The 22,324-nt window shown below is 36.1% G+C and overlaps 4 protein-coding genes across 5 annotated transcripts; 1 reads left to right on the forward strand and 3 right to left on the reverse strand.

Annotated features, from left to right (window-relative positions):
• Positions 1 to 3,410: 3,410 nt before the first annotated feature.
• LOC129567596 (cytochrome P450 4g15-like) lies at positions 3,411 to 5,785 on the reverse strand. The gene is made up of 4 exons (XM_055444675.1): positions 5,301 to 5,785; positions 4,963 to 5,214; positions 4,678 to 4,806; positions 3,411 to 4,577 (listed from the first exon to the last, which is right to left on the reverse strand). Exons 1-4 carry the CDS (start codon positions 5,518 to 5,520, stop codon positions 3,547 to 3,549), a joined length of 1,632 nt encoding a protein of 543 aa, XP_055300650.1. The 5' UTR covers positions 5,521 to 5,785; the 3' UTR covers positions 3,411 to 3,546.
• Positions 5,786 to 11,762: 5,977 nt separating this feature from the next.
• Positions 11,763 to 15,188, forward strand: LOC129567595 (cytochrome P450 4g15-like). The gene is made up of 6 exons (XM_055444674.1): positions 11,763 to 12,543; positions 12,644 to 12,812; positions 12,901 to 13,112; positions 13,268 to 13,326; positions 13,517 to 13,826; positions 13,993 to 15,188. Exons 1-6 carry the CDS (start codon positions 12,321 to 12,323, stop codon positions 14,697 to 14,699), a joined length of 1,680 nt encoding a protein of 559 aa, XP_055300649.1. The 5' UTR covers positions 11,763 to 12,320; the 3' UTR covers positions 14,700 to 15,188.
• A 296-nt stretch (positions 15,189 to 15,484) lies between these two features.
• LOC129567598 (monocarboxylate transporter 7-like) lies at positions 15,485 to 18,773 on the reverse strand. 2 transcript variants are annotated; one of them, XR_008687873.1, is made up of 10 exons: positions 18,496 to 18,773; positions 18,157 to 18,427; positions 17,817 to 18,098; positions 17,461 to 17,758; positions 17,253 to 17,400; positions 16,889 to 17,033; positions 16,670 to 16,790; positions 16,569 to 16,606; positions 15,830 to 16,245; positions 15,485 to 15,739 (listed from the first exon to the last, which is right to left on the reverse strand). XR_008687873.1 is itself a non-coding variant. In XM_055444677.1 (9 exons), the coding sequence occupies exons 1-9, from the start codon at positions 18,589 to 18,591 to the stop codon at positions 16,049 to 16,051; spliced, it is 1,596 nt and encodes a 531-aa protein (XP_055300652.1). In that variant the 5' UTR covers positions 18,592 to 18,773; the 3' UTR covers positions 15,485 to 16,048. The 2 variants fall into 2 exon arrangements, 1 of the variants encoding a protein (XP_055300652.1); XM_055444677.1 differs by having other exon boundaries at positions 15,485 to 16,245.
• A 294-nt stretch (positions 18,774 to 19,067) lies between these two features.
• Positions 19,068 to 22,197, reverse strand: LOC129567597 (monocarboxylate transporter 14-like). The gene is made up of 10 exons (XM_055444676.1): positions 21,716 to 22,197; positions 21,621 to 21,656; positions 21,280 to 21,562; positions 20,934 to 21,203; positions 20,546 to 20,864; positions 20,342 to 20,489; positions 20,098 to 20,242; positions 19,917 to 20,037; positions 19,782 to 19,819; positions 19,068 to 19,707 (listed from the first exon to the last, which is right to left on the reverse strand). The coding sequence occupies exons 1-10, from the start codon at positions 21,776 to 21,778 to the stop codon at positions 19,514 to 19,516; spliced, it is 1,617 nt and encodes a 538-aa protein (XP_055300651.1). The 5' UTR covers positions 21,779 to 22,197; the 3' UTR covers positions 19,068 to 19,513.
• Positions 22,198 to 22,324: the final 127 nt, after the last annotated feature.

A 22,324-nucleotide genomic window follows, 5' to 3' on the forward strand; every position in this document is an offset into this window, starting at 1 on the left:
TGATGTAATCTTCTTACTGATGACGGACGCTCTTTTGCGTCACATAATTCAACAACGAGCGTATTGTCTTCGCTAACTAAGCTTGTGTGTACGGTACGCGCATGTGAACGGTTCCTTTTCCGAACTACCTTTTTTTCTTTCAATTCTTCCTTCTGTTTGTGTCGATCCTTTTTCCCTAATGCTCGATGAGCGCGCATGTTCGCATACCTAATCAGTTTCTTGAAGAATTTGACCTCATCGTACCAGGTCATCGATAAATCTTAATGTGTTCAGGCCATTTAGCTACTTATTGAAATTGCTGCAAGTTCTTTTTCTCTCTCTCACTCTCGGTTCTCAGCTTTCGCTTTCAAACCGTCATCGTACGCTGCTCAAAAGAGGATTTTCATGCTCTGAATATATCACATTGCCTTTCAATCGTAAACGCACAATTGCCAAGGGTAACGATATTCCGTTTAAGGCCGATTTTCTCATTTCGCCAACAAACCATTTTATTGTAATTTTTCGGTACCTAGAACTAAATCAAATGTTTCGTGCCTCGTTGTTGTTGTTGTTATTCGGCCGTTTGTCTTCGTCTTCGATTTTGATTCGGATTCAATTGTGTGTTGACTATCTTTTCATAGCGATCCATGGTTTGGAGCTATACCGAATCGAGAGAGAGAGAAAGAAAAAAACGAAATAAACCAACCACGACGGCTTAATACGGATGATTCGGTGATGTATGTGCCCGAAACCAGATTCGGTATTTTTTTTTTTCTAAATTCGATCCCAAATAAGCAAACTCGTCGTTAGAAGCTTGGGAGCATTTTTTATTTTCATAACCAACCAACCTTCGAATGAAAAACGATCAAAGCAACAGCAACAGTAGAAAAAAATTTCCATTTAATTTATTCAGGTACCCGGTTCGAAATGTCAAGCAAAAATCCATTCCAGTTTTGTGCACATCATCATCAACATCACATCACAACGCATCTCATCAATTTTACTTCGAGTAATTTCAGTTACCAATTTTTCTTGAACGAACAAATAGAAAAACAAACTTGACGAAGACAAAAAAAACCGAAAACCCTCAGAAAGTGGGTTCTAGTTGCTGACGAAGAGGATACGCTGATGATGACAATCTGAAGCCTGTTTTAAATGGAAAATCTATGTAAATTATTAATTACAACATCTCTTCCGTTCCAAAACATCTTCCATCTATATGTTTGAAGTGCGCATGCTCAAGATCCTTTCCTATTCATAACTCATATTCGCTTTTGGCAAACGCGATCCACTTTATGTGCGCATTCAAGCAAACTCTCTCTCTCTCCTCTCTCTCATGAATGCGAATTGATTTTGCGCATGTTCAAAGTACCTTATAAATTTTTCGGGTAAGTGTACTTTAGCGTCAATGCTTCTTCAAACAGAATTCATTCGGTCGTAGCTCAACTCAGTAACCCATCCAAGCGATAACCTTTCATGTTTCGAAATTCGGCGCACCATTCAATCCACATCCACAGTACATTTACCTGCCTAGTCCAAAACGAAATTATTATTCTCAAAACATCGTTTGACTTGATCCGAAAAATCAATCAGCTCAAAAGAGATGTGTGAATTGTGTGTGTGTGTGTGTGTGTGTGTGCTCTTTCAGAAGGTATATTTGTGTTTTGTTGTTGTTTGCTTTTGCTTTTTTATTCGATACCGAAGCGAAACTGAAATGCATCGGGTGGAAAATGAAATCCATTTGGTTTTAAAATGATTTGATTTTCGGTGACGTGGTTCTCATCGATTTCGAAGCGCCAATCTCTTTCTCTCACTCTTCTGTGCAAACATCCTTTTCTTCTCTGGCGTTCCTTTCTTTTCCACAATGAAAATTATTCAAAATCAAACATTAATGTTTATTCCGTTGTTTTCTTTTTTCTCACTTTTCTCAAACAAAAATGTCATTGAACCATTTTTTTTTTCCTTTTGCTTTTTTTTTTCTTCTTTTCGTTTGTTTCGCATCTTGCCTCAAAAATGCCACCAATGGTGATTTGAACCAAACCACTTCGATAGAAGCCTTAATGAGTTGCCCGGGCTTTGTGTGTCGAACAATTGATTTGCATAATTTTTTTTTTTTGACTTTTTCCACTCTTCGTTTTAAACATATCGAATTTGCTTTTGTTCTCACTACCGGTTCGTCGTTTCCCTCGCACAATTCGGTTGGACTAGTGCATGATTGCTGCTTGCCATGTCATGTGAATTGGTCGTAACGGAAAGAAATGCGTTGGTAAAATTTGGTTTTTGTGCAAACAAATATCGTCATTTTCCAAACTGATCAAGATACAACAATGTTTGTACGGTTTTGAAATCCATTTTCGTTTGGTGTATGTCATTAAGAGCCCATTACAAGTATGGTTCAAACAATTGGATTGTTTTTCTACATGAGAGTTTCGTCCTTTTTTTCCATTTCAGTTTGTTTAGAATGGACAAACAAACTCGATACATTTGGTTACATTGCTAAAAAAAAATTCTCATCGTTGAACGTAGAAAACGTGACATTTCATTCCGGCAATGGACACGGACAGAAACAAATCCATCACGTGATCACGTCAATGGGAACCGATTTTGATATCAATTTGTTATTAATTCGTTTTCAACCACGTTTATTGCCGGGTAGTAAGGGTGGATTTCGAGCGACGTGCATGAAATTCGATCGAAGTTGGCAACGATCGGCAGAAAAGCGATGTGAAAGACACGGACAGACGGAAACAAAGAGAATATTGCATGCGGTTTTTGGTTTTTGTTGTTGTTTGATCAATTCCATTTTGTGCGCAGTTTTTCTGTGTATGTGTGTGTGTGTGTGCGGAATCATCATAATCAAATGAGGTGAGACCAGTCGACTAGAGGAAAAAAAGAGAAGCAGGGAGAAAGAAAAACAGAGACAGAGAATACCAGAAATAGTCATCGAAGCACTTATGTTTCTTTCGATCTAAAAAAAAACACTGACTACAATAACACAATTTTATTATATTTTCGATTGTTTCGCATGGCTGACTACCCCAAAGCCGAAGCGAATACACTTACAAAATTACCCTTTTGCTGCACGGTATATGTTAGCTAAGCGGAAAGCCATCCACAGAAATGGATATATAATTTGCTGTATATTTTTTATTGCATTCTATTCCTGGCATTTCAAAGTTCATCTAGTCTCTCTCTCTCTCTCTCTCTCTCTCTCTCTCTCTCTCTCTCATTCGTAAGTTCAGCGTGAGTTTTTTCTTCTTCTAGAGAAAGAATAATGTCTCTCAATATAATTATTGTTTATTACCATTGCATACGCCGTTTTGCTACATCAGTGAACAGTGTATGTGTGTGTGTGTACCTGAACAATAGATCAAAATGAGCCATAAATAAGTAATCGGCAGCATCCAGAAGTAGTGTCAAAAGAGTAGCGGTTTAATTTTCAAAAGAATCATTCATTTATTGTGGTTTATTGTTTCAATCGAAATGATCTGTTATTTTCTTAGTATAAAATACGATAGCAACCATACCACAATCTAACTCGGATGTAATAATCTATTGTGTGTATGTTCATCTTGGTTCGATGCGAATGCGAAAACCGTCAGTTCGTTTGAGGATGATGTCGGCTTGCAGTTTGAAATCGGCTTCCGTGCAACTCGAATAGATTTTGTAGGTGCGCAAAATGGTTGACAGTAAAATTTTGAGCTTGAGCACGGCATATTTTCGGCCAACGCAGCTCCTTGGTCCCGCACTAAACGGTATGAAACCGTAGTAATTGCGATTTTGTGTTCGTTCCGGCAGGAAATTATCCGGATTGAATTCGTCCGGATTTTCGTAGATGTCTTTCCTTCGGTGGATTCTAAATGTTCCAATAACGACCGTGGAACCAGCCGGAATTGTGTATGGCGTTGATGCCAATTTAACATTTTCTTTTACTTCTCTTGCGATGACTGGCACTGGTGGATACATACGTAGCGTTTCGAAAATAACTCGCTCCAAGTAGTTCATTTGAAGTGTATCAGCGAAAGTAGCTGAACGCTTTGAATTGCCAAATATTTGCTGTTGCTCCGCATACACTTTCTCCTGCACGTCTGGATGGCAAGCCAACAAACAGAGAACAAAACTAGAGCCAACCGCCGTTGTGTCATGACCTTCAAACATAATTGTATCCACTTCTTCCTTGATTTCTGTTTCACTGATTTTTACACCACAGTAAGTCGATTCAAGCATCAAATCCAAAAATGCCAGCCGATTTTTCTCACCAATTAATGGATCTTCAGTGTCATCATGAATCATCGTTGAATCGCTTGAGTATTTTTTACTGATCAAATCACTGTAAATTGGTTTTTGCATTCGACCGCCTTCATATGACTTTCGCATTTGTTCGCTCTTATTCGATAGCACCTTGCTCGTTAGACTATGAATTGTATTCACCAGCGAATCGTGCTCTTTTTTTATACCCAGCATATTGAATATGATATCCGGCCGTAGATAAAATGTGCGGTGTCGCCGATGAATGATATCGCATAATTTCATTACAGCCATTGCATATTCGTAACCTTCGTGATCGTCATGCGTTTTCGGATGACCCATTGCCGTTTCTGCAACATAATTTTCAATTTGGATTATCATTTTATTCAACATTTTCGATTTTTATTTGCTTATTGTATCAAATTAAATAGAAAAGAAGCGGAATATTACCTAATAAAATGTCAACAGTGACTTCACTCATGTAATCATGCACATCAAATTCGCTACCGACTTCACATTGTAATCTCTTGACCAATCGCCAACTGTTTCGGTTGAATGCACCGACAAAACTTTTCAGAACTGCAATAACCGAAGAGAGAATATTTTGAGTTTGAGAATGATTTTAGTAAAAAAAAAAAAATTCTCTTTCCTCTTTGAAATTTAATCATTCGTGCTGTTTCAGTTGATGAAATGAAATGAAATGAATTACACTTTTGTACAAACAAACTACCATACCTAATTGATGAAAAGCTGGAGCTATCAGCTTTCTATGTGAACGCCAGTGTTCTCCGTCACTGATCAATAAGCCATTTCCAAGCCACGGTTTGAAGAATCGATAATCGTTGGATTTAGTCAAGTGCACATTGCTATTCAATATCAGCTCAACATCACGAGGATCAGTTAGAAAGACAATCACATTGTATCCGAGAAAGCCTCGAACCACATGTCCGTATATTTCACCCAGTCGCAAACACTCTTCCACGATTTCTACGGAACATTTATTTTGGTTTTTTTTTTTTTTACAAAAAATATCACTTTTCTGTTGCACAGAGAGCACTTGAAAACTAACTTACCATTTGGTGTTTTTCCTATAGCCATCAGTGCATTGCCTAGTATTGGAATTGGTTCGGGTCCCGGTATTCGAATGCCAAGTTGAAATGATTCTTGTGATTTATAGTAGACATGAATGGCTGTTACAGCCAAAATTACAAATAAAATCGGAATAAAAATGGTCGAAAATCCAATGCCGCTGGCTTCCGAACCCTCAATCATTGTTAGCAGGTTGTCAGCCATCGTATCAATAATAAATTTTTTGATTCACTGAGGTATTCAAACACAATATACAAATTAATTACACACAACTATTTTGTCATTCACAAAAACTGAAAAAAAGGTAATTAAGCCCATTCACACATGTTTCCACGTCCGAAAAAAAGCTTAAATTAGCGTACTTTTTGTTCCACAATATTTACGCTTTGTCGAAAAATGACGATTTAAATCAAAGCACCACACATGAATTACTGAATCCCGATTAAAGCATTGTATCGCATTTTATACTGTCGCTACTATAGCGCCTTATGACGTATTTGATTTAGTTGTTTTGTTTCAATGGAAAAACCTGATTTGCATTTTGCCACACGTTTATTCATTTGATTCACTCCATTTAAAAACATTGTGCTATTGTATTTATGGCCGTGTGCGCGAATATCGATGTTAAAATTTGTTCAGAATCATCGACTGACGCAATTCCATTTGGTTAAAAAAAAAAAACGGCTGAAAAATTTCCATTTCGCATTATTTTTCTGATCGTAATGGAAAAAGTATTGAGTTTTGTAGAACTCACGAAAAATAATTTATTCCGATACAAAAAAACAGGAACACAAAAAACAACAAGACCATTTCAAGTCATATATTGTATATGATAGTCTATGGCTCTAAACATAGTTGACTATTTCAATTTTTTTTTTTTCTTATATCGATTTTATTATTGCTAATTTGACTTCGTTTCCAGTTCAATTGAGTTGGTTGTGTGTGTCGCAGCCCTTTCTCAAAAATACAATGTAGAAAAGTGTACATTACATTGCATTTTCATTTGTTGGTTTATTTAAAGACGCTGGAGTTCATGGGTGTCTTCGTTGGAAACCTTTTTGCTTTTTAATTGCAACCCGTTTGCTCATTCGCAAATGAAATTCTTCGACAAAATTTGCAATGGATATTCGTCAAATGCCTATTTCTAATTCTTTCGTTTGAATCATAATATTATTGTTTCAAACACCGAACGCACCAATTACGATTAGCCAATGCAAAACTACTAATCAAAACATTGGTGTTTTTTTTTCACATACGCAAAGTGTGTGACATAGAGAAAAGGTTGTAAAGTGTTACGCAATATAGATAGACAGGTTAAAGTAGTGCGTCACAAAAAAAAAATTGTTTCAACGCTTCCCATTCACTATCACTGTGTGAACGAGGCTAAGATTTCCGGCCAATTTTATCTATGGCATTCAACAGGCTCTATATCTATCGAAATATGAATAGCGCTAGTGAAATCGGATACTTGATACTGCATTCTTGAAGTTTTCTTCCCAACAATCAGCACACAATCTAATATTTCATTTCCGTTTTTGGGTCGATATGTGTGTGTTTTTGTGTGTGTGTAACACAACAAAGTAGTGGCAAGTTAAATATTTAAACTTGAAATATTGCTCAATAAATGCGCGGCTTCAAATTCATTTCATGCGCGTCGTTTAAACAATGAATCGAAATGACAAAAAGGTGATATAGTGACCGAACTTTAGCATTTCAAAGTAGTTTTTATACAAATTTAAAAAACAAAGTATACCGATTAAGTCGAAACAAAAACAAAAAAAACCGAATAATTAATTTTACTTTGGAACAAATTATATACGATTTATTAAGTTTATAACGACATGCAATTTCTGTAAGCGTTGAAACACCCATCAAATACATGGGATCGTTGGCGCCGATACTCGATATGTATGCGAACGCGAAACGCTTAATTAACAATAGAATCCGGGAACGCAGGAGGAAACGAGATCTTAAGTTCGTACACACATAATTACTAATGCGACTTTTAACAAAACAAGCAACAACAGAGAAAAAGAACAGATACACACGCACAAAAAGAAGAAGAAGAGGAGGCCGATGCATCCATAATAAATAACAATTAGTTAGATGTTTTGGTTTTTTACTCTAACCTGAACGCATACCGATTAATTAGTTTATTAATTTGTTTCCGCGTGTTTGTGCTGCTGTTGCTGTACTGCGCTACCGTGCATCGATGCTCTTGGATCTCACGAAGATGTGCCAAGATTTCTTTTCGGAATCGTCGAAAAGCAACCAATCCTCGCCAACGACTCTTCTGTACATCTCTGTTTACCATCTTTTATTGACTTCTAATTTGTATTTTGAATTCTGAAAATTACGTTTTTCATTTCTTTTCATTGCTGTAAATAAAGATTTTGCTTCGAATTTTTTTTCCAAACCTTCTTTTTTCTATACGAAAACCAAATCCCGCGTTCAATTTTTTCCTTACGTTGAATGTCATTGTTTTGCCGAAAAACTTTTGCGTATAAATTTCGTTTGGAAAAAATTGCGCTGAAATTCGAGTATAAGGCAATTCGGAAATGGTTTTTTAATGATATTGGAATAATGAATGGTGTGCAAGGCGTGTTTTTTTCTTCACATATTCAAAGTGCATTTTAAAGTCTAAACTATTTGTTCCATATTCAAAAATCGCATTATGATCAACATTTAGACACAGAGAAAAAAAGACGAGCTGAATGAGCCAGGTTTCTTTGATGCAGAATTTGAGGATGCAAAGAGGAGGTGGTTTCGCTTCAGTATTATTGTGCATTTTGCATAAGAATGAAGATTTTTCCTTCTTCTTCTACTTTATCATCGAACGACGAGTGAATGAAACGAGCGCACTTTTTTCTTTATTCAGTGAATTCAATTTTCGGTTCGAATTTTTTTTTATTCTTTTGTACTTTGTCCTTCACTTGAGACTTGCACCGTATATAAGTATATATATGAAACCAACGGAAGTAGGTTAGTTCTTTTTTTTTCTTTACCATTTAACCATTTTTCGCTTTAATATTTCTTTTATTGCTAATAGAGTGTTAGCCTGTTGTCTGTGTGTCTTCTCTTCATTCAAAGTGAACTGAAAAAAGAAGATTTTAATAAAAAAAAACCTATTTTAATAAATTCGGAGACTAAAGTGGAATTTACTTGATTTTTGTAAAAAAATTCTTTGGTTCAAAGGCGTTCTTTACACGTGCGCAATCTATTCATCCGACGAATTGTAAACATATGCGCTGAAATGAATGATCTCGAGTGGTGCAAAAGCAGGAGTAGTCGTTTTCAATGGTCATATCCGTTTCGATGGCAAAATGTCAATGACCGGCTCCGAAATCTGCATCAAATTGCACAGTAGCTCAAAGTCAATCGTTCTGGTATTTCGGCCATGAAAATGTCCTCAACAGCAAACGACATAAGTTAAACTCGGAACATTTGGGTTTTTTATTACACTATTCATAAAAACCAGACAAGAACAATTCATTCCTGATCCAAAAAAAATTCTACTGGAATTATTTTTGAAGAAAAAAAAAACGTTCCTGAAAATCAGTCAAAAAATATTTGAAAAAAACCCAATCTAAAAAAGTTTGTTCTCTTTGTACAGAAGAAAAAATCAAATGAAATTTGGTTCCTCGTCAAAGGTATAAATTTCAATTCATAATACCCGGAAGATTTGTCATGCGTCACCAAAAAAACGACGCAAAATGATTCAAGATGAGCTCATTTTTCTCTCTCTATCTCTCTCTCTTGACACAGTCAGCATACGGGCACTGATATGTTGTGACCGAAAAAATTCGTGACTCAAAGTTAAACTTGTTGATTAATAAATATAATCCATATGGATGTGTTCTATATAATCCATTTTGCGTCTGCCTTCATAGCCCAGCATAGTTTGAAGCAGCAAACTTCACGTTTCTATCTTTAGCCTTACGTTCTGCATTCCATGTGGCTATCGAACGTTGCGTGTCTGTGATGTGTGAACGAAAAATATGCATCGTAAAATCATGCGTGTGTGAAAAGATAACCATTTAGAATGTTTGGGCACAATGTGGAATAAAGTGTGTCATCAGTGATAGAGCCCATATGTGCGCGCGCATCACTACCACCACCAACACCAACAAATCTATCGACTTATCGAACACTTTTTCAAATTGGTGCAATGCCTGGAAATGCACTTAACACACATCTAAAAATAATTTTTACAGTGAACTAAGCACTTGAATCATGAATCGAAAGACGTCGCCGTGGATAAGCAACACGTGTTCCCTATATACATAATTTTCGGTAGACTGATTTTTTTTTTAATGCAACAGCAGAGTCGTACATATTCCAAAAGCAGCACCGAGGAGGATTTCAATTCGTAATAGCAACGAGAGAAAGAGAGAGAGACAGAGAGAGTGAGCTGAAAAAAACTGAGTTCAGCTCCTAAAAGCCACATCGCATACGGTTCGAATTACATTGTCATTCACCAAATAATACGCTCGCTATGTAGAAGAATGAGCAACCCTCAAATGCATCGCTAGTCGTTGTGTGCATTTTAATAGATTTTTCTGATCTTTTGTCGCAATGATTTTTTTTTTCGTTCCTCCTGCAAACGTGTTAAAAATCGTCGGAGAACTACACCAATCATCACGGTGAAATCGAGAGAATTGTTGACTTTTCAGTCGAAAAAAAAATCATACAAAAAATGAATTTATGATGCAACGTATGGTGCTCATTGACTCTCAAAAAAAAAAAAAACAAAAAATGCCGTTGCAATCGACATTCGCATACGGTTCGGTTCAATAGTCAAATAAATGATAGAATAACAGTTCAGCCAAAACTGATCACCGTGAAATGTTTCGATCCGAAAAATCAATAGCATCAATATGTCTAGATGCCTTGCCTTTGTTCTCGCCCCCCCCTGTCTACTACAAATTTCGTTGCGAAAGTGCATACGCATTTTTTTTTATCAATTCACATCGCATTTTTCACTTTTATTGTGTTTGTTTAAGAGCTTACTGTAATACGCTGTCAGTTTGCCTGGATGCAACAATAAATACTGTTATTTTTCTTTTCTATTGCTTTCTCTTCTCCTTCGGAATGCCGCACACAAATCGATCAGTTTTGTGTATCAACGCAAAAAAAAAAAACGAGAAACAAAATACCGTAAAAATATTCTGTTAAATGAATTTGGTAACGTTCGATTTTCAATTTGCTACGAAATGCTTGCCTTTCCAATGGTTATTATCGGCGTATAAGATATTGCATAACTGTTCAAACATATGTCTTCCTCAATTTATTTTCTCTCCCTGAACCGAACATTTTCACGGTTAATGCATCTCGATCTGCCAACCGACAAAAACATTGAACCACAACCACATGCAATGCATGCAGCGCAACACTTACAAAGGCAAAGCATTCTCTTGTAATTTGGGGAATTGAGGCGAAGGACGATTTTGACTGGACGTTTCTTTTCAATAAAACAGTTTTTTTTCAAAGTTTTAGATAGAAATTAATAACTTTTTGAGAAAAAATGGAGAAGAATTTCCAACAATTTTTTTTATTTTCATCAATACCTTTATCAAAGTGTTCAATTTTTTTCACGATTTTCTTCATCAACTTTCAACTGTCACTTTAACAATTTTCAGTCAAAGTCGAACAAACAATGTGAATTTCAGATTGGCAATAACTCTACAAAATTCTCAACTCATCATTCTCATTGAGAGTATAGAAATATGTCTAAAACTGGTATAAATTCCCTACAACAGCTCTCCATTTTGAGCTTTGTGCTTTGCAAGTTTGAAACTCGTCAATTCCGTCCAAACCTGGCAAATGTTCCTTTCAATGGAATTTTGTATACTTTGATCTTCATGAAGAACTCGTTAACAGTTAATATGGGTTTATACACGCGTTCACTTATGTAAAGAAACTGTCTGTGAAATAATGGAAAGGTAATTATTCTAATTCATTATATGGATTACTGGGCTATAATACATTCGGTCGTTAAATTAATTGATTCATTCATTCGTTTCTGTGTGTGCGAAAAATGTTCGATTGAGGTGCATACTTACCGCTGTACAAAAGACCACAATCTAATGAGGAAATATTTTGTTTCGTTTAAAAGTCCTTATCAAAAAAATCTGAATTGAAAACGTAAAATTCAAACTCAAAATCATAAAATCTATAGATTTTAACATGTCATTCATTTATCACGTTGTCCCACATTGTCATTAATTGAGAAAATGAAAATAGATTTACTGGCCTCAAGAAAGAGTCAGAAATTTGCGGTTCATTGAAAGAAACGTACAAATTTTCCCAACAAAATTGGTTTTGAAACAAGTCGAACAAGTTCAGTGGAGCGATTGAAATTGTGCATACAATACATCAATTTGCATGGTCTTCGATGATTTCCGGTTTTGCAAAGACAACTCAATCAAAATAGCGGTCATACATGTCGGGCTAAAAATATTGATTTCTATCGAATGCACCGAAAATATCGCCGATTGGCATTGCATTTTTAAGCGAATTTAATCGAAAAAAGTCATGAAAAAAGGTTTTCACAATACATTTCCCTATGGCATGTAATGCCTTTGTCACGTAGGCACACACACGTTGCTTGTTTATTTATGCGAAGTGATGATAGAAATTTGATTAATTTGAATTGCGGCAGTTGCTGTGAATACATGCGATACATTGTGCCCAGAGTCCAATTGCAAATTTCGTTTTCTATTGGTAACCACTTTGAACGGTAGTTTTCAGTTCTGAACCCATTTTACATATGAAATGAGTAATTAATGAAAATGCAAATTGGATTTGAAACCAAGTCGTAATAATTATTCCATTCGACTTTCATTGGACGTTGGTATAAAAGAGGGTTACAACACTCATTTCGATCAATTTGTTTGAAGTCGCTGTGAATTAGGTGTCGATTTTGGTGAAACCAATTGTTTTGTTCGAGTTTAGTGAAACAAAGTGAAATAATAACCAACGGTGTGCAGTGGAATTTTTAACAAATGGGTTTGGATGTTGAGCACCTCGCTGGCGAAACCGTTCGCTCTGCTGGTGGTTATACGTTTCCGCTGATTTTGCCGTTGATTTTCGTGACAATCAGTTTGGCTCTATTGCATGTGTACTTACAAAGTCGACGCATCGCAAAAATTGGCAACAAAATTCCCGGCCCACCGACTCTCCCTCTTATCGGAAACGCACATTATGTCTGGAGTAAAACTCACAACGGTAAAAACGATTTTTGAAAAAAGATAATTTTTTGTAAATCTTAGAAAAGTGTATTTATTTATGTGTGTGATTTTTTTTCGTCTCATTTTTTTGCAAAAAGAAATTCTCGAACTGGCCCTGGAATTGAGCAAGGTTTACACAAATTTGGCACGAATTTGGATCGGACCGAAGTTGATCGTTTTCTTGACTCATCCAAAAGATGTTGAAATCATTCTCGGCAGTCATGTGCACATTGACAAATCCGACGAATATCGCTTCTTCAAACCATGGTTGGTTTTAATTCATCTATTTTTTATTTTTTATTTTTTTTTATTTTTATTCAAATCAGAATAATTCCAACTTCATATCTGATTCTAGGTTGGGCAACGGATTATTGATCAGCAGCGGCGAACACTGGCGCTCACACAGGAAACTTATCGCTCCAGCTTTCCATCAAAACGTTTTGAAATCATTCATTCCAACATTCAATAGCAACAGCTTGAACGTTGTGAAACGTCTACAAAAAGAAGTCGGCAAAGTTTTTGACATTCACGATTACATGAGTGAGACAACCGTTGACATTTTGTTGGGTGAGTTCTTTTTTTTTTGAACAAATCTTCAAAACTTCTGAAAATTTTCTTGAAAAAAAATGAAAAAAAAAAACAAATGAAAAAAAGTTCAAATAAGCATTGATGTTGAATTCGTGATGAATTGTTGACTAATAAAACGATTCTTTTCCATGTAGAAACTGCAATGGGACATAAACGTATCGGCAAAGATGACGATGGTTTCAAATATGCTATGGTTAGTATTGGAAGTTTCAAAATTGGCCTAATAAAAATGAAAAATCATGTCCAAAAGTCACAAAGTGACTGTCACACTAACTGATTTTTCCAAACGAAATATATTTAAAACGCAGTTTGTTCAAATGCAAAAAGAAAAATCAAAATGAAAACGAAGCCAAATTAATCGATTAATCCGAATTTTCATCCAGGCTGTCATGAAAATGTGTGATATTTTGCATGCACGTCACGTGAAAGTGTACTTGCGATTCGATGCGCTATTCAACATGACCAAGATCAAGGAAAAGCAAGAGCAGCTCTTGAACACGATTCACGGTTTAACCAAACGTGTCATCAAGGAGAAAAAGAAGCTGTTCGAGGATAATTACAAGGAAGGAAACGTTCCAACGCCATCACTCTCTGAAATTATTGCCAACGACTACGTTGTTCCATTGAAACCAGAGAAAAAAACAGCCGAAGGATTGCGCGATGATTTGGATGATATCGATGAAAATGATGTCGGTGAGTGTCCAACTTTTGTTTTTTTTTTCATTTTTAAAGGGAGAAGTTGAGTTTTTCGAACAAAATTTGGAAAATTTGGAAAGAAATATTGTTTTAAAAATCCAAATCCAATGACAATATTGAGCAAAACAAAAATTTAATTGCGCTTATTTTTTGTTTCCTCAAGGTGAAAAGCGTCGTCTTGCATTCTTGGACTTGATGATTGAGTCAGCGAAGAATGGTGCCAATTTGAGTGACACTGATATCAAAGAGGAAGTCGACACCATTATGTTCGAGGGACATGACACAACGGCTGCTGGTTCCAGTTTCGTGCTGTGCTTGTTGGGAATTCATCAAGACATCCAAGATCGTGTATACAAAGAAATTTACCAAATCTTCGGTGATTCAGACCGTGAGGCTACCTTCAACGATACCATGGAAATGAAATATTTGGAACGTGTCATTATGGAATCGTTGCGTTTGTATCCTCCTGTGCCAATGATTGCCCGTAAAGTCAACCAAGACATTCAATTGGCTTCGGAGGACTACATTGTCCCAGCTGGAGCCACAGTTGTCATTGGAACATACAAAATTCATCGTCGCCCAGACATCTATCCAAACCCAGATCGCTTTGATCCGGACAATTTCTTGCCGGAACGCACCCAATACCGTCACTACTACAGTTTCATTCCATTCAGCGCTGGGCCACGAAGCTGTGTCGGCCGCAAATATGCCATGTTAAAATTGAAGGTGTTGCTATCGACCATTTTGCGTAACTACCGAATCAAATCTTCATTGACCCAAGATGACTTCAAACTGCAGGCCGATATCATTTTGAAACGTACCGATGGTTTCCGAATTGAAGTTGAACCACGAAAACGAGTTGTTGCTTAGATTAATAACAAATAAACCGATCAATCAGAATAAGAACAGAAAAATTACCAAAATTCAAGCATTTCATAAACTAAGAAGTGATGGAAAAAGTTGCATTATGTCATAAAAAGAATCCTTCAATTAGGTTAAGAAGATAGCGTAGATGTCGGAATTATCAGAAATATTCAACGTTTAAGTTCTCGTAGTCATAAGCACTTAGCATTCAAATAAATTGTGACCGACAATCACACGTATGTGTCGTTCCGAGTAAAACCACAAATTTGGTGCCTCGGCTGGTGAATTAAATGCTGCATCGACACAATTAAATGGACACAATTCGATACGTGCTCTATATATAATTTATTCAATCGAATGACTAAAACATTCGTGTAGTCTTAGTTAGTTCTGTAGTCGAAGCAAAGTTACACAAAGTGACAGGGAAAAATCACAAAAAAATGAACGGAATATGCAATTAGCAATTGAATTAAATCATTCAATTCAAAACTAAAATCGCTCCAATGTTTTATTCATTTCATATGATACTTATTGCTTGATATATGTGGAAAAAGCCATTGTTCGCAATGTGTGACGAGCAAATAGGTAAATCAATCGACACCATTGACCTGACGAAAGGTACAATACCTTGGTATATTTGAAAGTATGATTCCTTGAATGTTGCTAAGCCGTTGATCGATAAATTAACACAACTTTTTGTTGGAATTGTTGTGACACATACTATGTACTCAAAACTTGACGATAACTAAAAATACGGTGCTGCAATACGAGACTGCTTAAAACGAACCACATCAAAACCATCGATGTCTGCTGGCAGTTGCCAAATTGTTGCTTCTCATGGAACAAAATACAAACTTGAACAAACCCAGATTGGATTTGATTTAACTTCCTCATCATTATTCATTTTTATTCAATTTATAAAGGAATACAATAATAATTTATCTAATCACTTCATGTATTAACACATTTGCAGTTGATATTTATTGTATTGAGCTTGTTGTGTCATTTGTATTCGGAAAAGCCTTGTTATCGTTCGAGGAGTGAAACTTTCGTTGTGGAGGAAAAAAAAGAACAAATAAGTTAAAAATGTCTCCCATAAAAACGACAATTCAATCATGTATACATTTTTACCGTACCTTGAACAAAGAAAAAATGCAAACGTGTGTATTTTTAGTTTTGCTTTTGGGCTATACACAAAAAATCTTATTGTATTAAACATTTATAGTCATCGCAACCGTTGGACGTTTAGCCAGTTGCAATAATCATCACAATGTTAGTAAAGAAACTATTGTTTTATTGAAAAACGCTCCTCATAATATTAATATTATTCATATTTTCGTGTTTCGTATCAAAAATCAACATGAAGCGATGTCTGAATTCTTCTTTTCATTACTTTTGTTCCTTGGATACATCCGTAGCCACACGATTTCAATTAACCACGGAACGGCACACATCGCCATTACGAAAGTGAGTGTATGAAAACAAATGACATAGCTTTGTGTCACATCTCGAATCCAACCGGCGAACGGGACGAACGCAAAATAAAAGTTACCTTGAAATATAGAAATAAAAGACTGTAATTATTATTACTTCATCACCAATCAGCAAAAGGCACGCACAGTACATAAGAGCCAATGCAAAAGTCAATTGATGCGCATAAGTAGTGCCACCTCTAATGATTACGGAGAGTTGCTATAAGTCGTATGCAATTGATGTTGAGAAAAAGAAGAAGAAAACATTCTATTCATTTACATTGCAATAATGGCAATCAGTAGAGATGGTGCTCATGTGCCGATCATATCACTGTTACAACCCTTCGCCTACTAGATACTAATTGTCTTAACTAATAACTTTGTTATTTCTTTACTTTTATACCTTGAAGAAACATAAATTGCCCGAATCCAGATGAAAATCTAGAAGGGGAAGTTTCGATATGTTAGAAAATGATCATTAATCATAATCAATATGAGATTTACCGTTCAGGTGGCAAATAATCCGCAAAAACCAGAGGTTGTATCATATGGAACCAAGTTCGCACGAAGCTCATTATCGCTGTGATAACTAACATTCCGAAATAGTCCGTTATCTCTAGAAACGCTAAAGTTCAAACATGAACAATATTGAAAGGAAAATAAGTAAAAATTTCAACCGCTCAGCTGAAAAGGCACAGTAGAAGAAAATCCAAATCCAATTACCAAATCGTAATAATATCGTCGAGATTGCACCGCTCAAAAAAACATAACGCGCATTGACCAGAATAAATAAACTCAGGGCAGTCAAGACGAGGCGGCTCACTAAATCAGCAGCGGCTCCACTTGCAACAACAACGGCCGCTTCGGCCTATTCGAAATTCCAATTCAACATTATAACCGAAATATATTTGCAAACACACCACATGGTTGATGTTTTTTCAGCTCATGGTTGATACGCAACTGGCATAAAACACACACAGAGAGAGAACTACAGTGGCTGTCGATTGAACATGATGTGCCGTAGTAGTAGTTCAATGTGTTGTGTGTTGGGTATCAACAATGAACTGGAAAAATACAAATACTTTACTTTGGACAATCCAAGTTGAAACATGTACATCGGCTGCAGGGCGAAAAAAGCCCCATCTGAAGACACTGCAAATGATATTCCGAGCACAATGTTCAAGTAAACTAGGTCTTTTAGTAGTGATAAATCGAGGAAATCGACCACCTTTTGCCTATAACAAACGGATTCATTAAAATCAATATTTTTCAACTAGATATGATAATTTTCGTACCAAGTGCCGTCAGCTTTCTTTATCGGTTGTGGGATGTCACAGGCGATAACACCACTAATACCTGTAATCGAGATACTTGATACTCGTCTTTGAGTTGGATCGAACTCATCGCAATTTTCATTTTGATCTCGGGACTTCTTATGTTTACCATTTTGATTTCGTTCGACGTCATAATTCGTATCATTCCGAAGTGATTGTGAACAGTTTTCATCTTTTTCATCTATCTTAGCAAGATCGCGATCATTCTCTGGTATCTTGTTTGCGTTTATCTCATTTTCTATTCCATTTGAATTTAGCACTGAAATTGATAAAATGTGCACTATGAAAGCATTTAAAGTTATGACGACTATATTTACGAGGATCAGCTTCATCAACAGGAACTTTTATGACTTTATAGTGCCATTCGATAGGGTGCATAGAAAGCATTCCAAATATCGCGTGGGCGTTTATTGCCGCAATCACTGCTATCATGCCACGAAAACCGTATTTTTCCATCAAGAACTGAACCATAAGCGGATACACCGTTGTTCCAACACCTACCAAAGTCTGTGCGAAGCTCATCATCAACACTCGTCTTCTAATGAAATATGAATTGAATGTGGCGTATGATGCCGGAAGCATGATTCCAATACCCATACCTAAATACAAATTTTCGTAAATTATTTCGGAATAAAATTGTTCGAAAGATACACTTACCTTGCATAATGCCATAGGAAACGATCAGTTGTTCAACTGAATTGACGAAAATGGTCAAGAAACCGCCCAGAAAATAAATTAAGCTGCCGAATATTGCTACCGATCGCACGGAAAACTTCTTGAACGAAACACTTGCGAACAAGCCTGCGAAGCTGAGGGAGCTTGCAAAAAAGCCGATGACTAATGTCGTAGCTCCAGACTCGCCACCACAACTCGTTATAAAGTCATTGAAAATCAATCCAAACGACCCTAAGCTCCCCCAAGCACAAGCCTGAAGTTATTTCAAATTAACTTCAATTTCAATTTTTCAATGAATTTGGGACAAAATGCAATATTTACCAGTGACAATGCCATTGAAATCGAAATCAATATGCCGTATCCACCTTCGGGAGCCCGTTTTTCAATTCGAAACACTCGTTTATCACCGTTTTCCATTGTTTAATACGAATTACACTTGAACTCCACGAACGTCAGGATTGATTGAAATTTTGAGCTACTGGAATTTCAAATGAATTAATTCCATGCAGAAGCCAGAATATTTTTTATTTTCGTTTGATAAAAGTCATCAAACAATTATCGTAGCTTATCTTCTAAGTAATGAATCAGAGGTGCGTATCTATTTTCTGGTGACATCACAATCTGTCAAAGGGAGTCAGAAGCGAAACAGTGACTATCTCGGGCACTCTTACTACGTGTTCCCGCTTCATACGTTTGTAAATAAGCATAAATTGTATTGTCATTGTAAAATTTTATTCTGATGATGAACTAGACAATGGGCAATCAATGTGTTAAAATCCTTTGATTAGATAAGAATAATTGTTTATTTTGCCATGTCACAAGAATTGAGAAAACCGTGCATTTGATTTTTGAATCTAAAGATGATTAGATCCCTGCCTAAGATGCTTCATTCACTTGATCAAATCAGCCCAAAGTTTGTAGAAAGGGCCGAATGTCGCAATGCTGTCTTATGGTCTCAAGTCGGGCACTTATCGCGTTACTCTAACGCATTCCAGGTACAAAAAATCTTATTTTATTTTTCTTGTATCAGAAGATAATAGTGGCTTTGTCTCCGAAAATATCCAAATTTTCTTATTTGATTATCAAAGATAACATCTTCAGTTTAGTGTGCATAAAGGTACAAGAAGACATTTGACATTTTACAGTTTATATAGAGAATACTCTTCTGTAGGTTTGAGACAGATTCAACACGTAGAATAAATGAAATCTTTTAATTTATATTTTCTATACTTTTTCGTTGTATGTTTCATCAAATGGTGAAATTTATTTCTAACTATGAAACGTTTGGCTTTGTTTACGGAAATGTTCAATCTGTTTATCTATCAAAATGACTTTTCTTTTAGTTTCTGTCGCACGTGCTTTCATCATTGTCATCAATCCTTTGCGGGTGCATTCGTAGCCATATAGCTTCAAGAAGCCACGGTATCGCACATAAACTCATGATGAACGTAAGCGAGTTGAAGCAAATGATGTAACTCTTTGTTACATCGCGAACGTATCCGATGAATGGCCCGACCAAAAAAGCAAAATTTCCTGTTGGATTCAGAAAAACAATATCAAAAACCATAATAATCAAATTGAAAAATCAATTATTCTATCAAATTTACCTTGGAAGAACATGAACAAAGAATAGCCCGTTGGAAAACTAAGAAATGGAAAGAAAAATCAGCAGATTCAATTTTTATTCCAAATCAAAATTCAAACAAAAACGGGTTGAGATATTTCTTTGAATGAATACTGACCGTTCTTTTGGTAAATATTCGGCAAAAATGAGTGAAATTGGTACATGTAGCCAAGTTCGTAGGAAACCTAATATGGCTACAATGACTATCATTCCGCTGAAACTAGTCATGTTCAGGAAAACTAAAAATTAACAGTAATTTTTAAAATTATTTTGAATTATTTTGCTTGTTAACTGCGTACCAAATCGTAGAAGAATTATTCCGATGGCTCCCGCCCAAAACAAGTTTCGCGCTTTAATTTCAATGAACAAGCTCATTATAGCCAGAAAAACTCTCGATGTCATGTCGGCAGCAGCGCCAGTTGCTACGATCATTGCTGTGTCGGGCTGTATAAAAAGAAAGAAAATCATAGGAAGAAAATTTGGATGTTATCATCATGAATACCATCAGGTATTTCTAGGACAAAATACAAGAAAATTGGCTACTTTGGGGAAATTCAATTCGAACAAGTACAACGGAAGCAATGTGAAGAAAGCATTATCTGAGTATAAGCCAAAGGAAACACCGAGCACCATATTCACATAAACCAAGTCCTTGAATAGCGTCAAGTCAAGGAAATCAATCACTTTTTTCCTGTAAAAATAAACATTTAAATCGAAAGTTTTGACTTGATCGTTCAAAAATGTTACAGTCTTCCGTTTTTAGTCCGTTCAAATGTTTCGATGACCATAGCGTCGCCACCCATGTCTCCCAAGCTCATGATACTCGAAACACGCGTCCGAACATAATCAAAGTCTATCTTTTGCGTTGGATCAAGCGATTTGCTGCGTTCAAGTTTCCTATAAACTTCTTCCCGTGCACTGCTGTTCAAGATTAAACTCAACTTCTTCACTCTCGGGCTCTTAACTTCATTTGGTTTTTCTAATTTGGTCTGATTAAATTCATATTCGCCGTCCTCAGATATCATGTTGACTTTCACTTCATTTATGTTTGCATTTGGATCCATCACTGGAACATTACGATAACATTGTTAACGATAAAAAATTCCAAACTTTAAAAGATAGTGATAAAATTTACAGGGCTCATCTTCGTCGACAGGAACTTTTATGACTTTGTAGTGCCATTCGATAGGGTGCATAGCGAGCATTCCTAGGATCGCGTGGGCGTTTATTGCCGCAATCACCGCCATTGTGCCACGAAATCCGTATCTCTCCATCAGAAACTGCACCATGATCGGATAACCCATTATCCCGATGCCTTTTAATGCTTGCATGATGCCCATCATGAAGACACGCTTTCTAACAAAATAATGATTGAAAATAGTGTATCCCACTGGTGCCATAAATCCTTTTCAAACAAATAAAAAAATATATTCAGCGCTTTAGAGGTCAGAACGAAAAATTTTTTTGATAAAATAACCTACCGATACCAGCCCCCTGTAATACACCGAATGAAACAATCAAATGTTCCACCGATGTAACAAATATTGTCATTAGGCTGCCAGCAAAATATACTAAACTGCCAAACACTCCCACTGAACGCATTGAGAATTGCCTGAATAAAGTGCTCGAAAATAAGCTTGCAAAGCTCAATGCACTAAAAAAGGCACCGTTAACTATAGTCACAGCAGAAGTTCCAGCGCCGAGATTTGTTAAGAATTCATTGAACATCAATCCAAAGGAGCCAAGGGCACCTAAACAGCATGCCTAAACAATTGTTTATTATCAATTTCACGGTTCAATATGAAATCATCTCTAGACTTACAAAAGGCAATGCTAATCCGATTCCAATCAAGTAGCCCTAAGAATACGATTGAGATTTATTCATTGTATTTGTTGTAAATGAAAAATGTAAATTACCCATCCGCCTTCAGGTGCAACCTTTTCCATACGGAATTTCGTATTTGTCACTGTTTCGTCCATTTCACTGGTTGACGTCGTTCAATCAACGTCAAGTGCAAGAAAAGTACTAATTGTGCTAAACACAATTGAAGCTACTGTGGAATGTTACATGACGCCAGACGCCCTAAACTTTTATCTATTTCAAAGTGGTTTAATCTATCAAGATTACTACTTTCCAAGATAAATTTCCACAAAAAACGATTGCCAAATCGTTATTCTGCGTCAATTGTTGACTTTTGCCACCAACTGCTGACCTAATTGCATAAATTGCGACACGCAATTTATTCAAAATCTTTCCTTTGCGTCAATTCAACCAAATTTATCTCGAACTTGAAAAAAGAAAACAGTTTGCACAGACTCTGCTTTTTTGTGATTTATATTTGAGGCTGTGAGAATGAAAATGGCAATAAAGGAATAAACATTCTGAAACGCATCAAGAAAAAAAAATTCGCAAAAATGAATCATGAGTTCAGAATATTCAAAAGTGAAACATGAATTTACATGGGCAGCATAGGAGGTTCATGGTTCACTTTTGCGATTTTTTTTCTTCTTGATGCGCTTCAGAAT

Source organism: Sitodiplosis mosellana, unplaced genomic scaffold (genome assembly GCF_009176505.1).
Source record: "Sitodiplosis mosellana isolate CC-2019 unplaced genomic scaffold, AAFC_SMos_1.0 Smas_scaffold_11, whole genome shotgun sequence".
In the NCBI taxonomy this organism is placed as follows: Eukaryota; Metazoa; Arthropoda; class Insecta; order Diptera; family Cecidomyiidae; genus Sitodiplosis; species Sitodiplosis mosellana.

Excerpts from the sequence above, each read along its gene's own strand:
- LOC129567597 (XM_055444676.1), bottom strand. The coding sequence starts at position 21,778 with ATGGACGAAACAGTGACAAATACGAAATTCCGTATGGAAAAGGTTGCA. Across the intron at positions 20,038-20,097 it reads AATAATTCTTCTACGATTTG|TTTTCCTGAACATGACTAGT; the intron begins GTACGCAGTTAA and ends GTTAATTTTTAG. Across the intron at positions 19,708-19,781 it reads TTTGTTCATGTTCTTCCAAG|GAAATTTTGCTTTTTTGGTC; the intron begins GTAAATTTGATA and ends TGAATCCAACAG.
- LOC129567596 (XM_055444675.1), bottom strand. The coding sequence starts at position 5,520 with ATGGCTGACAACCTGCTAACAATGATTGAGGGTTCGGAAGCCAGCGGC. Across the intron at positions 5,215-5,300 it reads TATAGGAAAAACACCAAATG|AAATCGTGGAAGAGTGTTTG; the intron begins GTAAGTTAGTTT and ends AATGTTCCGTAG. Across the intron at positions 4,578-4,677 it reads CACTGTTGACATTTTATTAG|AAACGGCAATGGGTCATCCG; the intron begins GTAATATTCCGC and ends ATTATGTTGCAG.
- LOC129567595 (XM_055444674.1), top strand. The coding sequence starts at position 12,321 with ATGGGTTTGGATGTTGAGCACCTCGCTGGCGAAACCGTTCGCTCTGCT. Across the intron at positions 12,544-12,643 it reads CTGGAGTAAAACTCACAACG|AAATTCTCGAACTGGCCCTG; the intron begins GTAAAAACGATT and ends TTTTGCAAAAAG. Across the intron at positions 12,813-12,900 it reads TATCGCTTCTTCAAACCATG|GTTGGGCAACGGATTATTGA; the intron begins GTTGGTTTTAAT and ends ATCTGATTCTAG.
- LOC129567598 (XM_055444677.1), bottom strand. The coding sequence starts at position 18,591 with ATGGAAAACGGTGATAAACGAGTGTTTCGAATTGAAAAACGGGCTCCC. Across the intron at positions 17,759-17,816 it reads TGTTGATGAAGCTGATCCTC|TGCTAAATTCAAATGGAATA; the intron begins GTAAATATAGTC and ends TATCAATTTCAG. Across the intron at positions 16,791-16,888 it reads GACGATATTATTACGATTTG|CGTTTCTAGAGATAACGGAC; the intron begins GTAATTGGATTT and ends TTTGAACTTTAG.